At 42.1% G+C, this 17,430-nt stretch overlaps 1 protein-coding gene across 1 annotated transcript; it reads left to right on the top strand.

The window, feature by feature from the left end:
- Positions 1-6,396: 6,396 nt before the first annotated feature.
- Positions 6,397-17,221, top strand: LOC104477798 (acyl-CoA (8-3)-desaturase). The gene is made up of 12 exons (XM_010117988.2): positions 6,397-6,615; positions 9,376-9,486; positions 9,885-10,082; positions 11,098-11,199; positions 11,452-11,580; positions 13,200-13,257; positions 13,766-13,842; positions 14,307-14,404; positions 14,756-14,852; positions 15,943-16,022; positions 16,202-16,327; positions 16,677-17,221. The coding sequence occupies exons 1-12, from the start codon at positions 6,397-6,399 to the stop codon at positions 16,726-16,728; spliced, it is 1,347 nt and encodes a 448-aa protein (XP_010116290.2). The 3' UTR covers positions 16,729-17,221.
- The last annotated feature ends 209 nt before the right edge of the window (positions 17,222-17,430 follow it).

The raw sequence follows: 17,430 nt of genomic DNA, 5'->3' as shown, positions 1-17,430 counted from the left end.
AAGTTGAAAACACCTTTTTGAACAACATTGGCCCCAAATTTGCCGTTTAGTGCAAGCCTTTTGGCTTCACAGTTCATAAAACATGGAACCTGAGCATTGTGCAATAGCCACAGGGTGGCAGACAGGGATCGGAAGGGGAGGAGGACGTCCCAACCTCCCTGGGAACTGAAGCAGGAGCGTTTAAAGGCTCCAGTCTTGCTATCATCCTACTTTTTTTTTGTTTATTTAAAGGAAGTAAATATGAAATTAATGCACAGCACAAAGAGTAGATCGTTGGGCCTTTTGCTTTTGGGTCTTTATTTCAGTTCAGCCTAAGCACTAGGAAATTAAAGGAATGCTGAGTATCTAGTACCGATTTAATAAGCGTAAAATTAATTCTGAAAAAAATCTCTGCAGGGGATCAGATGATGAGGAAGGGGAAACTCATTAATCTGCTGTCGGTAATTGTTCAAAACCAAGTCACCACTGAGCTTGTCATTCCGAAGTTCTGCCAATCTGTTGCATTCACATATCCTGTACTTACATGTTGGGTGGTTTTTTTTTCTGCTGCAGTTGCAGCAAGTTAAGCAACGAAGTAGCTGAATTACATGGTGTAACGAGAAATTTAATTAATAGGATAATTATTTAAAAAACTCCAGCGCTGTAGCAAAGCTTACTTAGGGATGAAGACAGAGCATTTACACCCAAGGTGAAACCGCTGTCTCCAGCCTCTCCATGGGATTTGGATGTTGGGAGGGGATGTAGTCCCCAAAGGCGGTCAAAAGAGAACAAATAAAGTAGGAATTTGCATGGGGTCTTAAAAACTGTTGTCTGAGGTTCATAAAGCTTTGAAGACTGTCCAGTTAAGTGGAGTATTGTTGCACAAAGAGGTGGCTCCAGGCCAGGATAAGTTACTTTTTTTTAAAACAAGGAAAAACATTTTCAGCAATGGAATAGCTAGAAGTCTAAAAAACATTTAAGTGATGTTAAAATAGTTAAGGGTGACGGGGCAACTGGAAGAGGGAAATGCTGTAGCTTTCCCTTTCCCAACACCCACTCGCTTTGACTTGTTAATGATCTGGACATGCAATCCTTGCCCAACCCATGTGCGTGTTCGCTTCCATCGTATTCCTGAAGAGGTGAACTGTGTTGTTGATGGGAATTTCCCTATCTCTAGGAAAGAAGGAGAAATGAAGATGATCGTAGGTCCGTGATGGATAGGTAATGGGGGCAGCTGAGCCGCTTGGAAACAGGATGATGTGTTGTTCCCCAAATTGGCTCATTCATAAGGAATATAAAGAGATTTCTTAACAGGTCAGCTGCAGAGGACTAATGTAGTAATGCAACACTACTCATGGGTGGGGAAAGAAAGGCTTACACGACACTGGAAGAGCATTCATTGGCATGAACATGGTTTCTGTGCGATTTACATCTGCTACAGAGACTAATATTAAGTGTTCGGAAAATGGTGAGGAATTTCTACAACAAAAGTTTTGAAACAGCAATAAAAAAATAACGCAGTGGTGAGTGCTTCTGTGAGAGGCTGATTATGGTGGTGTCCTTCTGTGAGAAGCAGCAGTTTTGTAGAGTTGGAAGACCAATGACACGATGCTTTTGTTTCCAGGGAAATTAGCTTCTAAATATACCACGGTAAATAAAAAATATCATCGAACAGTGCGATTTTAATCACAGGAATGCTTGTCTAAGGACAAAAGTGAGTGACAGATGCAGGCTCTGGTAAAAAGCACGTGGAGGTGAATTAAGCGACCCTGCCTACCTGGAGTGGTCCCACGGAGAACCTTGTCTGCGTGGCTCGTTACTGAAACACAACATTCTGTTTATCTTGAAAGACAGAGTAATAAGAACAAACTCGTTCCACTGGGTGTCTTAAACTCAATTCAAGGAGAACCAGCCACTGCTGAGAAATTTAATCCATTTTGCTTTCTGAAATGCCTAAAAAAAGACCTGTATGTACAAAGGGACAGGGACAGAGACCCGTTCCTACGTTCTGCGTGGATGTGTCTTCTATGAGGATATTTTATTCAGGTGCGCTGTCTGCAATACAAAACCTGTTGAAGAGCTGAAGAGGATAGAGGGCAGAGCTGCAGGAAAAAAAATGGAGCCTTAGGAAATTTCCTTATTGTAGAATAAAATTGTTGGAGCTCCCTGAGCCGAATAAAAGAGGAAGCTTTGACTCAGGAGGAGGTCGGGGCATCCTGTGGGCAGTGGTATCACAGTTACGTCACCTCCTGCATAATAAACCTCTTGGGATGAACCTGAGTGCTTCTAAAACAATCATTCAGATACACAGCGAGACAGAACGATAACTTCTTCTGGCAAGAAAAGATGCAAATGTCCTAACAAGTGAGTCTGAATTCCTTTCCAGGATCATCTCACAATCCGTTATGAAAAAGGAACAAGATGAAGTAATAAATGCTGGGGGTTGCTCAAGTGAAAGAAAAGGCGAATGAAGATGCTGCCAATGAGCTCACATTGTGTTTTGGTCATTTTGAGGTTCTCTTTTATTCCCGCTTCTCCCCTCATCCAAGAGGAACGTCAGAAACATATGACTTCATTTGAAACTAGAAAGCTACAAATATTTCTGTCTTGAGCAAATATTCCAGAGTTACCAAAATAGAGGAATGAATAAGGGGGAAAAGCCTGCTGGAATCAAATTCAGATTCCGGAACAGACATCCTGAGTAGCTGGTTCATCTTACGGTCTATGACTTACAGACAGCTTCTAACTCTTGAAGAAAACTTTTCTTCTGAGATAACAACGTTGCTTTAACAAAGATGGTCACCATGTAATTACAGCTGGTGTGTGCGTGAGACGGCCACGTTGGAATTGCAATAGCAAATCACGTCAAGTTTCACCGCTTCATTGTGCAGCACTGCAGCATCTTCTGTGCTGTAGGGGGTTGTAGTAACTTCCACAGAAGTACAAAAACTTCAGTGTCTCGATGTAACTCGTTGTTCTGCGGGGAGTTTTAGACGAGAAGGCTCACAGTGCTTCTTACAGAAGGTTGCGTTTCACAGGTGCTTTTTTTTTTCTTTTGTGAAAGATATCAAGATTGCTTTCACAGAGAAAAGAAAAGCCCGTGTGTTAGCTTACTACTGATATCTGGATTAAGGAATGAAATAAAATTAATCAAGACTTTGAATATCTGAGCAAACTAAAGTAACCCCTCAAGGCAGTGAAGAGAAGAGCCTCCATTGTGTCCTATAAAAAAAAACCCCTTGGTTTTGCTTTTGGTTTCTCCTCCCATTTCTGAATGTATGTGATGGTCCTGAAAAGTAGCTCCATCTGAGAATTAGGGTGATGTCTCATTAATTCAAAATACACTAAAATAAGGAAAACTTGGTTCTTTTCTCCTCCTGACTGACGTGGCTTCTTTTAATGTTCTTATCAAGCAAAGAATTACTGGATTATTTTTTTCCTCCAAAACAAAATTTTGCAGTCTGCAAATGTTACTGTCTTAAAAAGATTGAGATGTTTCAGATGGTAGCCTTGCCTGGAAGTAGAGATTCCTAATTAAGTTTTGTGCCAGAGAGAAAATAGTTTTAACAATTTCAGTTTGTTTGCTGTGTTTGGAAAGAGACGTCGTAGTCATGGGAGAGAGGGTTTGCCTGCATCGGTAAGTGCAGCTGTAATTGTAGATGCTTACCTCCAAGGTCATGCTTCTCAAACTCTTTGTACTGTTGACATCTAACCCTGGAGACATAGAACAACCCGTAGCTATCTGCCCGTTCTCCTTCTGGGTGAGACTGTAGAGCTCATGAAGTAGATGTTCTTCATCCAGTGTGGCCCAAGAGCCTCACTTGGTAGGTATTCTCAATGGCTCCATGCAAAATTTAGTTTTCTTAGAAGAGGTGGGCAAGAAAACCATAGGTGGCATCCTGTACAACAAAATTACTCGGAACTCCCTGCCTTCTAATGGATACCAATAGTTGCATTTCTTGCTTACCTTGGGTGGTTCAACCATTGCCATTTGTCAGGAACTTTAAATGGTTGTTTTGGGCTTGACTGATTATTTCCAAGATGCTATAAGTTTTAAAGAATTAGAATTGCATAATTTGTGGTTCTCTGTCAGCCAGAAAGATTGCCCACTGCAGGCAGGCCTGAAGGTGTCCAAGGTGCCTCCCATAGCAGAGACATCTTAGAACTGAAGAATCTATTCTACGATTCTAAGGTGTCTCTGCTATGGGAGATTTCAGCTGTCTCTATCCAACTGGTCTTGGGCTGCTCTTGGTTCACTGGGAAACACATGGAAGACCAAAAACCCAAGACTTCACCTTTACTGCTGCATTTGCAGACTCAGCTTGCACAGAGTTTGCTCAGCAAGATCATTGTGAGCGGAGAAACTTCATCACTCACAGCACAAATATTCTATAAACTCCACTACAGGGTCCCTTAAGGACAAACTCTTCGAAATAAAGTTATTCTGTCTAATTTAAATGGTACCTTTCTCCTGGTGCAGAGGCCTATCGGGTCATCTCTGCTTTGATCAGCTCTTCCCTAGGCTTCCTGCATGCCATCTGCTTGGGAAACGGGGATCGCAGCCTTAATTTCACCTCACCCTGCTGAGGTACCTTGGTCAAGAACGTAGTTTGGCCGAGTTCACTGCAGTAGTGGCATTGTTAAGGAGAAAAGTGAATGAACGGTTTAAACTTTTCCAACTTTTGTTTGAATCGCAATATGTGACTCGTCTGTGAAACTGTCACAAGAGATAGTTGAGGCCTAGAACTTGTTAGGTTTCAGACAGGGACTGGCCACTGTTGTAGACAATATTCATAGTTATAAACATAATAAAATTATAAATAGAAATAAAAAGTTTGGAGTAAGGCAGAAAACTCCTTATTCACTGCCTTATAAATGGATAGAATGGAAACCTAATGAGGACAGACTATCGTATCTGCCTCCTGCTTGTTCCTTCCTCAAAAGCCCCAAAAGCACGTAATTTTGGATTAAAAAAAGTAAATACAAGCTTAAGAGAATTCTAAATCTGAAGTGGGGCAATATTTCATATATGTGGGCTTAGTTTTTTCTGGATCACCTGCAAAATTGACTTCATAGGCAACATGGCATTGCCTTCCCTTTGCTGTTCATTGCAGCGGAGAACTCTTACCTCTTTATTGCGTAGCAGATCTTCTCTGAACATCAGCGATATTCAGACTTTGGCTCTGCAAGACTAATATTTAAGTAAGGTTAATTATGTAAACATTGCCGTTAAACATAGTTTTAGAAACTCCTAATCTACAGACCAACTTGATGTTAAAAGTTTTTTTTTATTATTATTCTCAGCCTTGAACTCTTTTAACGTCGGTTGTTGACTTCTGAATGAATGAATTAAATGATGAGGTGGTTGAATGACTGGAGCATACACAGGAAACTCTAAAAACAACTGTATGCAAAGTATTGTCAATGCACAAGCTAAATTAACTGGAGATAAAGAATGTTTTCTTAATGTCCTCTTTCTTTACTCTGCTCTGGTGGTACTTTGCTCACCAAGGCTTTATGTTAAGGAAAACACGTGAATTCAGTGTGCCAGGGTCAACACAGAAAATTTCAAAGACCGAGGACAACCTGAAGGTTGGGTGGTGACGAGACCGTTAGAGATGCCTTGTGCGGAGACTGCAGACCTTGGAGCGTTCTGCTGCCTTCGCTATGCTAGCGTACAAGCTGGCTCCATGCCTTGAAGGCAGGACTTATGGTTGAATGAGAGATTTCAGCAAAAGTTTAACAGCAGCTTTTGGCTCTCCACACCAGCTCCTTTACAGCTTTCCATTTTGGTGCTGCATGACATTATGAAGCTGCACTGTATAGCAAATGCAGGATTTCCTGACGTTAATTAAAGGATTACAGGATGCTGACAGTGCTTCAGTTTTCTAAAAGGTCGCTGGCTATTTGCTACAGAAGAGCTGTCCGCAGCCTTCCTCAGATTTATCTTCTGGCGAACCCCCGTATTGACTCAGCAGTATGGAAGCAAGTGAACAGCTTGCCTTATCCAGTTCCTAATCCTTTATGAAGGTGCTCATGTAATATTTTTTTCTGTCATTTTGCCATCCTGTTTAACTGAATAACAGATAATCTTCTTAAGTTCTTCTATTTATGCATATTTGTATTCAGTGGTCTACAGCTCTCATGAGTAATCAGACCTTCCAAAGGCAACTCAGAAAAGTCAAGAAGGAGTGGGGCTTTTATTCAAGGGCATGTCAAAGCATCTGGTGTGAACGCAGAAGAGGAGGGAGCTATGGAAGGGTGTGTTTGGGCAAGGGGAGTCAACCAGCCCTAGAAGCGCAGGGAGTGGCTCAGAGCAGGACCAACAAGGTGAGATGGTTCACCCTCTGCCTGGACACAGTGCTGCAAAGCTTAGGCTAGCGACTCTCAGTGCTGACCGGGCATCTGCCAGTACGGATGGCTCTGCAGACCGGCTCTACCAAAAAGGAGACGCGACCTGTTTCAGCCTTTCTACAGCTTTTCACTTGGGAAGAGATCAGAATCCATGATGGCCATGGTCAAGGTCAGGAGCAATGGCTGGTGGTTGACAGGAAGGTTTATGATGTCAGCAGGTTTTCCAAACACCATCCAGGAGGCAGTCGAGTTATTAGCCACTACGCTGGGCAAGATGCTACGGTAAGATCTAGGAGGTCAGCGGAGGAAGGTGGTTCCATTGTCAGGGCAGGATGACATGGTGGGACTCCGGTGGAGAGTGCTCATGGTAGATGGCACCGTGCTTGGTCAGACAATGCAGTGGACACCTCCGTGCTGTCTGTTAAAATGCCCTTCTGGTTAACATCAAGGTCAGAGTTACCTGCTATGCAAATTGTAAAGGTCTGTTTAGGTTCACTACACCCTGCTGTAAGCTGAGCAACAGCCACACGGGTTATCTCACCACTAGGCGTGATCAGGCAAGCTGTCTTCTTCCTTCTACGGAGGAGGTAATACCTAAACATAAAGTAATTGTGGGGGCAGTGAAGCAAAAGAAGGGGATAACTCAATGAAGTGACACTATTTTGTCCAGGCAAGTGGAAGAGGAGAGCAAAAAGGTTGTTTCAAAGGAGGGGGGAAAAAGAAATAAAATACAGGGAAAAATGACTGAGAAAGCAGCAGAATGACATCTGGCTGCAGAAGGGGAGGAAATATTCTACAAATAATCACTATTTGAAAATAGATTTTCCAGGGATTCCTGCAAAATTCTTTGGTTTAGAGGATTTCTCCAAAATAATTTGTTGCTTGTTGGCATAAATAATAAATTCTAAGTGGATCTCACAGAGTATTTGCTGAAAGTAGGTAGGGAATTTCTGGCTAGTCAGAAATATGGAAACTTTGCTTTTACTCAAAGATGAATCTGCTACTTTGAAATCAACACGACCCTTTCAGATGATGTTTTGTGCCGCGCTGTAATGAGTGAATACATTCTCCACCATTGTCTCAATGCTACTTACGGGTTTTTTAAACTTTTTAACTTGTTACCTCTTTTCCAAGGCAATCTTCTAGCATGAAAGCCGTTCCAGAATTCTATTCACTTTTTTTTTGGCCACGTATAGCTGTACCACATCCCTTTGAAGACAGGAGGACCAGAACTACCTGCAGTACTCAAGATTGTGGGCACGCTGTGGATTTATGTTGCATCATAACGACATTCTTCTGTCTTGCTCTCTATTTTTATTCTGCTAATCTTTATCATTCTTTTTCCTTTTAAAATGCTGCTATGTTAATGTAGTCTGAGAAAGATGCACTTTTACACAAAAGAAGGACTGAAAGGTGCCTCAAAAGATCATCTGGGGCATGACTTTGCCTAAAGCCAGCATCCAGGATTTTTTTCCAAGTACTCTTGACTACTCTAGAGCCATAATCGTAGAATGGTTTGGGTTGGAAGGGACCTTCAAAGGTCATCTAGTCCAACCCCCCTGCAAGGAGCAGGGACATCTTCGAGTAGATCAGGTATCTTCCTCTAGAGCTCATAATTTTACATATAGTGAGAATTTTCTTCCTCACTGTGGGTTACTTTGCAAATATAGACAATATTTATTGCAGGATATTACACTGACGTCCACTGTTGGAGGTTAGGCACATAGCAGATGATAGTCCTTCAAGTTACTCTGTCATGAGATTATAATCAGGGCTTAAGAGCCAGGAGGAGAAAGGCCAGGTTGCAGGAGTGAAAGGCTTGCATTTCCATGATAAGGATCTGTGATGCTGATATTGTGGATGGGAAATTCTGCTTGAAGGATTCTGGCTCCTGTTTCAGGATCTACATTGTAGCTCATACAGCTTGACTCAGTTTTAGAGTTCCTGGCATGAGGGAGCTACACAAAAATGTATAAAAAACTGTAAGATGCAGGGCACAGAATCATAATGGAAAAATTTCCCTGGTCCTCTGGGTCTGGACAGAGTTACTCATTTGTCACTGTGACAAAGGGCCACCAGAAAGCTCATCTGTCCAAAAGGTCACCTAGACTGAAGAACTCAGAGATGGACCATCTCTAAACAAGAGACTCCAGAGGAATGACAGACTGCACAGGGGAAGGCCTCTGTCCTCTTCTAGGGACTTAATCCTGACCAGACAAGCGCACAATTGTGTGTCCTGATCACCCACATTGATTTTCAGAGCTAAAAATCAACAAGTGTCTGGCTGCTCAGACACTGAGAATTTTGTCCTATCTGCTCTTTCTGGAAGACCAAGCAGTACGGTCAGCCTCTTTACCTTTCTTCTGGAAAATTCACTGAAGGCATAAGCTTTTTGGTTTATCTGGAATTTCATCCTTTATTCCATAGTTTAGATTTGCTTTTGAAACTGGTGTTTCAAAATGGGTCTGCCCAAGAACCATTATGTCCCTAGTGTTACCCCGTTCCCCAAAACACCAGTCTGAAAGCTTATGGGGAACTGCAAGGGATACCCAGTTAGCCCTGCTGCCTACGGAGCTCCAGCATGGAGCCTAGCCTAATAAAGACAGGGTTTTAAAAACATCATCCTGAGCATGGCAAAGGCACACCTCGTTCATCAACATGTTTTCCTGCTCCTGGGTCTCATCCATAGGGCAGGGCTGATGGCTGGAGCCTTCTAGGGAAGGACTGTGCTGAAACAAGCAGATGAGAGAGCGTATTTCCCTCCGCAGAGAGTTCTTCATCAAACGCTTTCATCTTTATTCCCAGCCTCACCCAAGTACTTTTATGAAATCGAGTTTCTTGAAACTTCTCCAGCTTCCTTAGGCCAAGCTCCAGTTGATGGCAAAGAAGTACGGGAGCACCTAAAGGAAGAAAAATCCCAAAGTGTCTGGACAAAGGAAATCGGATTGTGTATTACATGAAAAATCTGGGAAAAGTAGAGGCTCAGCGTCTGGTGTTTAGTCACATAGCCTTTCTTACACCCTTCCTTTGTGTGTTTCTCAGGATGCCTTCGTTGCCTTTCACAATGATAAGGCTCTGGTGACGAAATACTTGAAATGTCTGCTGATTGGGGAGCTGGCACCAGATCAACCCAGCTTCGAGCCCAATAAAGAAGTGAGTGTTCCAGAATCCCGCTGTGGGAAGGGCTTGGGGTTCAACATGGGAGGAGAAGGAAAATAATTTCTGGAGCAGCATCCCCATAGGGCTGGAGAGGCAGCTGGCAGTAGTCAGGCATGGAAACACGTGCTGTCCCAGAATTGCTAAAGCTACACCTGGGTGTGGAGGAATGAGCCCCAGAGCTCCAGATTCTGCTCAGTTCTTCCCACTGTGATGTCTCAGCAATTTATTTTCCAGTAAAAAAAACCCAGATTTGTTGATCTCATGCTCATTTTTGCACAGAGACCCCTCTGAGAAAATATCTCCTCTGACTTCCATGGCTGCTTTGGGATTTCTGGGTCTGCTGTGCTCCATTTTCAAAGTAGACAGTGCATTAATACTCACTTCACCCACAGAAATTGCTTTTAGAAGATTTTCGTGAGCTGCGCTACACTGTCGAGAAGATGGGACTTCTGAGGCCAAATTACGTCTTTTTCTTCCTGATTTTCCTCCACCTCCTGGTGCTGGATGCTGCATCCTGGCTCGTGGTCTGGTACTTTGGGATATCCTTAGTGCCTTTCCTGGTTGGCATGGCGTTCTTCACCATTGCTCAGGTAAGCTGCTGACGGCTGTTCCACGCTGCAGGTATGTTTGGTTCTTCCAGCTGGAGAGGATTAATGAAATGTTCATATCCCAGTCATTGCTCTGCTGCCTCTTCTCAGACCCTGTTATCTGGCTGAAGACAAGTTCCACATCACAAGATTTTGTTGCCTCTGGCCAATCTCGTTTTTGCTGACGAGTTGCTCGCTAGGGTTGTTGGGGTGTTGTGGAGCTGGCAGTTTCACAAGATGGGATGAGCTGATCCAATCACTTACCTCAGCAAAAGGAGGAATATTTCAGTCTCAACTGCGCTTCTGGCTCCATGTTCCTTCTGTTTACTGTCTGATGGTTTTCGTATTTCTTAGGTCCTTTATAAGCCAATTACACTCGCTAGCCCTGAATAGTTTTATGCTGGTTTAGTAAATGGAATCAGGATATGTCAGAATTTGTGTAGGGAACAGGACTTGGTGGCCTTCAGGTGGGAGAAATCAGAGGGTGAGGGGAAGAAGAAAGCAAGATTTCCTTAGTAGCAGTGAAACCTTAAGTTTGCTCAGACATCCATGGAACAAGTGCTAAGTAGCTAATTTTTTAAAATAATCTGTTCTGCTTGCCTGCTATTAGCTAAGGCAAATATTCCTCAAAGAGCATTCTTGTATTTCCTTGGGAATGTGAAATGCAACGAAGCCATGGATTTAGAAATTCTTACCCTTTCTAGCTGGTTACTTGGAAATTATGTATTTAGTATAGGAACAAAAGACTTCTATGCTGTAACAGCCGAATTAATTGTAATGATGCTTCGCTGCTTTCCCTTTAGCTGCTACAATAAAATCAATACCTGGCATTGAGCAGCTTCAGCAGACCATAGCCTGGAAGGAAGTTCTCAGCACTGAGCATGTAGGAGAGCTGGTAGTGTTTCTTCCCCAAACCAGAAGGAAGATGCACTCATGCTATGAAGTTAGAGACTCCTGAGGCAAATAAATGCAACCTCACTGTGATTCGGCTTCCTCAGTGACCCCTTTTGTCTTCCAGATCCAGATGGGCTGGTTCCAACATGATCTGGGGCACTGCTCTGTCTTCAGGAAGCCTAAATGGAATCGACTTCTGCAGATTGTTGTGATAAATGTTCTGAAGGTAACTACCTGATTCTGGGAACGTTCTCTGGGGCTAACCTGGACTAAGCAATGAGCAGGAGTGTCCCTACATTCAGGCAGTATCGCCTGTGAGGGAAGCGTAGTGCAGCTGTCAATAATAGGTGGAGAAATCATAGAATCTTAAGGTTGGAAGAGACCTCCAAGATCATAAAGTCCAACCATCAACTTCAATAGTAATATAATTGTTGATATCCTTTGAGTTTGAAGCCCTGGTCTTTAACTTTTCCTGCAGGGGTTACCAGCCAGCTGGTGGAACCACCTGCACAACCAGCACCATGCCAAACCCAACTGCTTCCGCAAAGACCCTGACCTCAACATGCACCCTCTCCTGTTCAGCCTGGGAAAGACACTCTCCGTGGAGGTGAGGGTGAGGATGTCTGGAGAAGCGAAGAGCCATGGGGATAAAAGATTTTAAAGACAGAAAGCTATAGAGTGAGGTATAATCACAACCCAGGTTGTGCCTTTCTGCATAAACACACGGTGATTTCCAAAGTGTTCCAAGGTCTGAGAGTCTCATGTACTGACTGGTTGTTGTGATGCTTAGGCACCACCTCCTGAGAAGTCAACTCTTAAAATCAGTGCTTAAGTTCTCTGCGTTGGTAAAAGAGCAGGGTAAGCACCTTGAAGGCAATCCAAAAAAAAATGAGTCAGTCCACTTGTGTTAGTGTTAGATGTTCCTGGTAATCCTGCAGAGACTGAGTCAGATGTTCCATCTGGGTCCTTTTGGCTGTGGGAGCTGTTTTGCACCTCAATCCTTCAGGACCAGTAGAGCTACTATGCACAAAACACAAGGGTAGTAAATTATTTCCTAATCACAGATTTTTATGGCTCTCATAAAAATAAAAACTATGAACAGACCCTCCCTCCCTCCTACAAAACACTTATTCATAGAAAACTGCTCGCTGCAACTGGGAAGGATTTTGTCAGTGGCCTTTGGAAAGATCTCTCGTGGCTATGTGTTAGCATGAGCATCTAGAGTGGGGTGACTGTGCTAGATTGGGTTTGATGGAAGTGAAAATACGGGAAATGAGTTCTCACATCCCCCTGCTTTTTAATGGAAAAGAGTCAGGCATTACAGATGGGCAAAATGGGCTGCAGTGGTTTCAGTGGTTTCATTTCTTCCAGTTCATTTGTTTTATTTCAGTTCTTTTTTTTTTTCCTCAGTAATAGGGAAGCCCTGGAAATAGTTTGCTTTACTTCATTATTATTTTATCCTTTGAAGAATCATAAAACAAAATTTGCAGGTGATGTTAAGAAATCTTTTGTGCAAACAGTGAAAATAACGTAGTTCTTTTAGTAAATATTCTCTTTGCTGTTTCATGTACTCGAAGGCAAAACAGTCAACAAAAAAACCTCGGGTGTCTTCACAGAGTATTTACTACTTTGATCTTGCAGTCATTTTAGGATAGTATCCAAGTGTTTGTGTCATTTCTGGCTCTGTTACTCAGAAATCTGGGATGCCTGCATCCTGTCTCATCGGATACAGAAATTCAGCTGTAGCTTCCACAGCAAACACATCCTGCATTCGTCACCCACCCAATTTCTTGTCTCAGTTTTCCTGTTAATAACCTGTTCCTCCCTGAGCACCCGTTTCTCAGCACTCTGTGGTGAATACCTGGAATTGGTTAGATTGGGCTTTCATTACCATCACTGGAAACTTCCCCTACAAAATCCAAATGACTTGTGAGCATTTTTGTGATTTTGGGGCATTTTTGGATCCTGCTGTCAGTTTTGTAACTCTCCTAAAAATGGCTCCATTCTGACATCGGGATAATGTTGATATCTGGATACAGAGGCTCCAGTGAAATCTGCTTCTCTCCATCGCTTTGGAACCTCAGTACCTGCTTTTCAAGAAAAGGGGTTGGATTAGAGAGATTAAGAGGTAGCTCTTGATGTGTTCATTAGACAGGAATAAGAAAGACCTTAATGAAGGGTCTCAGGTCTCCAACTGGCCCATTACAATGTCCTTTCATTTTTCAGCTTGGGAAAAAGAAGAAGAAGTTCATGCCTTACAATTATCAGCATAAATATTTCATCTGTGAGTATCCCCCCTCCCTTCCCGTGCTGTAGGAACTTCACCTCAAAAAAAAAAAACAAATACATCTCCTCTTCAAAATAATGGTTTTTAAGATACCCCTATTGCAGTCACAGCTTCAGAAAGCTTCCTTCACATTAAAGAAGGTTCAGGTGAGGAGGAATTGCCTCATGCCTCTGTTAGGATGATGTGATATTAGGTACTAGATAGGCGTGAATTAAGTGTGACAAAGAAAGGGATAGGAGAAAATAAAGAAGTGGTGGGATGAAAAAAGGAAGAGATTATGTGGACACACACAAGTTAGTGTAAAAGGAAGACAATTTTTCTTCCACTGGAAAGAAGAATCTTTATTCCTGCAGAAGAATGTTCTTCAAGAACCTGATCTAGTCAAAGACTGCTCCTTGCAGGGGGGTTGGACTAGATGAGCTTTGAAGGCCCCTTCCAACACAAACTGTTCTATGATTTATGATACCGTGAAACTATGAATGTCTGTTTTCTGTCTTACCTTCAGTACTGGCCCCGCTTGCGCTTGTACCCTTCTTCCAGCTCTCTGTATTCTACTTTGCAATCAAGAGGAAAAAGTGGTTGGTAAGCACTAGTTGCAACGTCTAGAAGTCTTTCAAAAGACATCACCACTCTGTAGCTGTATTAACCTCCACCTCGGGTCGTTGCGGAGTTTAAGACAGAAAAAGCTGATTCTGGGCTTGCTGCAGCAGCAATGCAGTCAACGGGTCCAGGGAGAAATTTTTTAGGAGATGCTTTTTAGCCCCTTAGCAACTGAAAAAAAGTTAACGGAAAACTATCAGACCCAGACAGAGTGTAATTATGGGGCTGTTTACTGATCTTTAATTACTGACAGTAAAGGGAATACTTCAGGGATACACTCAACTTGAGGCAGAACGATGATGTGGAGCTTAGCTGGATAAATAAGAGATCAATAAAAAAGAACACTTTTTTATGCTGCAGTTCAAGTAAAGGGGAGAGGAGGGAGCAGAGAGTTCACCCACAAAGGCTTATTTTCATCTTTTTTGTTGTTGCTGTTTTCTTTACAGGATCTGTTACTGATTGTGTCTTTCAACATCCGAGTCTGTCTCATGTATATTCCCTTAATGGGATTTAACAATTTCATGGCGTACTACTGGCTGTCCAGGTAACACAGCACATGGAGTCCCCACGACCAATATTTGTGAATAATTTTGAGCTTCAATGGAAATAAATGAAAACTAGTCATACTCACTATATTTTTCTCAGGAATAAATGGTCAGCCAAGAAGAAACAGCGTAACTTCAGGGTGGTGGTGGATGCTGAGGGACATCTGCAATGACAAACTGAGTGGTTCTCAAAAGAAACTCCAAAAGTTAGGAGGCAAAGAAATGGAATAGAAAATCCTGAATTACGTAAAAGTTGTCTTTTGGTTAAGATGAGACTAAGGAAAGTGTCTTATTGGTAAATTTGGATGAGATTAGAGACATGATAAATGTTTCTGTGTTCATCTGCCCAGGTTCTTGGAGAGTACCTGGTTTATTTGGGTCTCGCAGATGAACCACATTCCAATGGACATTGATTATGACAAGAACAAAGACTGGGCATCTACTCAGGTGAGAATCTCCTCTTCTGAAAGAGTGAGTCTGCAGTTCTGGATTATAGCACAAAGACAACATTGTTATTCTCTTGGATTTAATGCTGTGTTAATGAGGTTCATCCTTGCCATTTGTTAAATAGACATCTAGATGAAAAAAAAAAAAACCACCACTGTTTTTTCACTGAAAGGTTTCCACATATTTTTCACAACACTTTTCCCTTCCTATTTTGAAAAGGTACTGATGGTCTAACAGTCAATCTCCATTTTAGGCCAACTAAAGAGAAATGAATTGTGATGAGATACCTTTATTTTTTACCCTACATGTTACACAGTTTCTGCAGATAAGATAAATCTGACAAAATTTGGGTGTCATAAAAATGAATGTGTAAATACAGCTTCTATTGTCTCCAGAAGTGTAATCCCACATAGTGGGTGTTCTAGGCATTTTTTTTGCTTATATTAAAAAAAAAAAAACAAAACCACAGCCTGACATTCATCTGACCAATCTGGATGTCTACGTCTGAACACCTGCTACATTGGCTGGAGAGAAAGAGCCGTTTCTAGAGCGTGATTCATCTTACTCTAAAATCGGCATCTAAATCAGGTCAGATGAATGGCACCATGAAAATGTCTATTTTTCTCCATTAATTCTAAAGTGATGAGCTCAGACACAGACTTCAAACTCAAGGTGTCTAAATTAGTTGAGATGAAGCCCTTGTACACAAATCTTTGTCCTCATACTTTTGCATCTGATTCCACTTTTACTAGTTGGAGGAGACAGAAGACCATTTTTTGTTTCTTTATGGGGCATCTTTTCTTTCCATCCGGGATGTGAAGAGAACCTCTTAAAAGAATCACAGTTGGGTTGTGCGCATGCCGGCAAAGAAGCTGTTCTTTCTGAGCCAAGAGCTAAATTAACCCATATCCCCATAACCCATTTCAACCTAGACTTTGTTAGATTCTTCAGGGCCATGATGGCTATGATCCTTGACACTAAATTGCTTTTTACGCTAGACAAGGGTGGGTAATGATTGCTAGGGTTCAATTATCACACTTCTAGAAAAAGAAAAGCTAAATAATGTTTCTTTGGTCCTTTTTCCTCCCAGCTCCATGCAACATGCAATGTGGACCAATCTCTGTTCAATGACTGGTTCACGGGGCACTTGAACTTCCAAATAGAGCACCAGTGAGTATGGTTACGGGGAGAACGCTGGGAATAATATGGGGCACTTAGAAGTGAGAAAGGCCATGTGGTCTCACATTAAACCATCTCAGGAGACTCTTCGCTCTCCTTTTAGGGGAGGGCAGGGAAATATTTTGAACAGAGGGGTTCAAGCAAAATCTTACAAAAATTCAATTTTGCAGCCTTTTCCCCACAATGCCTCGACACAACTACTGGAAAGCAGCTCCTCTGGTGAAAGCCCTCTGTGATAAGCATGGCATTGAGTACAAAAGCAAGACTTTGCTGACAGCCTTTGTAGATATTTTGCAGTAAGTATCAATTAACAAGACAGTTTTGCACTGTAATAGCATGCAAGGGAGGGACATAGGCAACCATTTTAAATCAACGTCCATGGAGAGATCAAACCTAGAATTTATTTAGATTTTTCTAAAGTGACTTTTAATTTTCAAAAATTTTCAAAATTTCAAAGATTTTTTTTTTCCTCTCTCAAATCCTCTCAACTCATTCCCTGTAGTTAGACTTCACCATGAGATGTCCATGCAGTTTTCAAATAATTTTTTTCCATTTACTTATTTTTACATTTAAACTATTTTTTGCTTCCCACAAAGTTGAATATTGTCTCCCCATAAATGATTTTTTAACTTTTTGTTCTTGTAGTTCGCTGAAAGACTCTGGGGAGCACTGGCTTGAAGCATATCTGCACGGATAGAGACTGGCATCTCTCAAAGGAACCTCTTCACCAGACAACTGCTGCAAAGAGCCAGCACAGACCAACAGTGTGCATGCCTTTTGGGAGAGAATCCCAGGAGCAGGGCAAAGATAATTTCAGTAGAAATGGGTGGGAAAGTAGGTTAAAGATACTTTTTTTTTTTTCTTGTTCCAAACAATTATTCTTTATTTTTTCTGCTCTTAAACTCAGCATTTAGAGCTGTGATGAACTGGGCCTTTAAACTGGGGAGAAGTAACTCTTGAATCAGGTGGAGGTGCCAACTCATTGCTTATGGAAAAAGTTTGAAAGGAAATTCTTCATAGAGTCATAGAAGAGTTCAGGTTGGAAAAGACCTTTAAAGATCATCTTGTCCAAACCTCCCTGCCCTGGGTGGGGACACCTTCCACCAGACCAGGTCTCTCAAAGCCCCATCCACCCTGTCCTTGGACACTTCAAGGGATGGGGTATCCACAGCTTCTCTGGGCAACCTGTGCCAGTGCCTCACCGTCCTCACAGTGAAGAATTTCTTCCTTATGTCTAATCTAAATCTGCCCTCTTTCAGCCTAAAACTGTTGCCTCTTGTCTTACAGCTTTACCTGTAATAGCTGGTTTGAATACAGCCCAAAGAGCCTGTATAGCATGTATGATTTATATGCATCAATATATGTATATATTTTAATTGAGTGGTGACTGTGCTGCCTG

Source organism: Chlamydotis macqueenii, chromosome 5 (assembly GCF_036417535.1).
Source record: "Chlamydotis macqueenii isolate bChlMac1 chromosome 5, bChlMac1.mat, whole genome shotgun sequence".
Classification (NCBI taxonomy): Eukaryota; Metazoa; Chordata; class Aves; order Otidiformes; family Otididae; genus Chlamydotis; species Chlamydotis macqueenii.
This window is presented reverse-complemented; position numbering and strand designations above follow the sequence as displayed.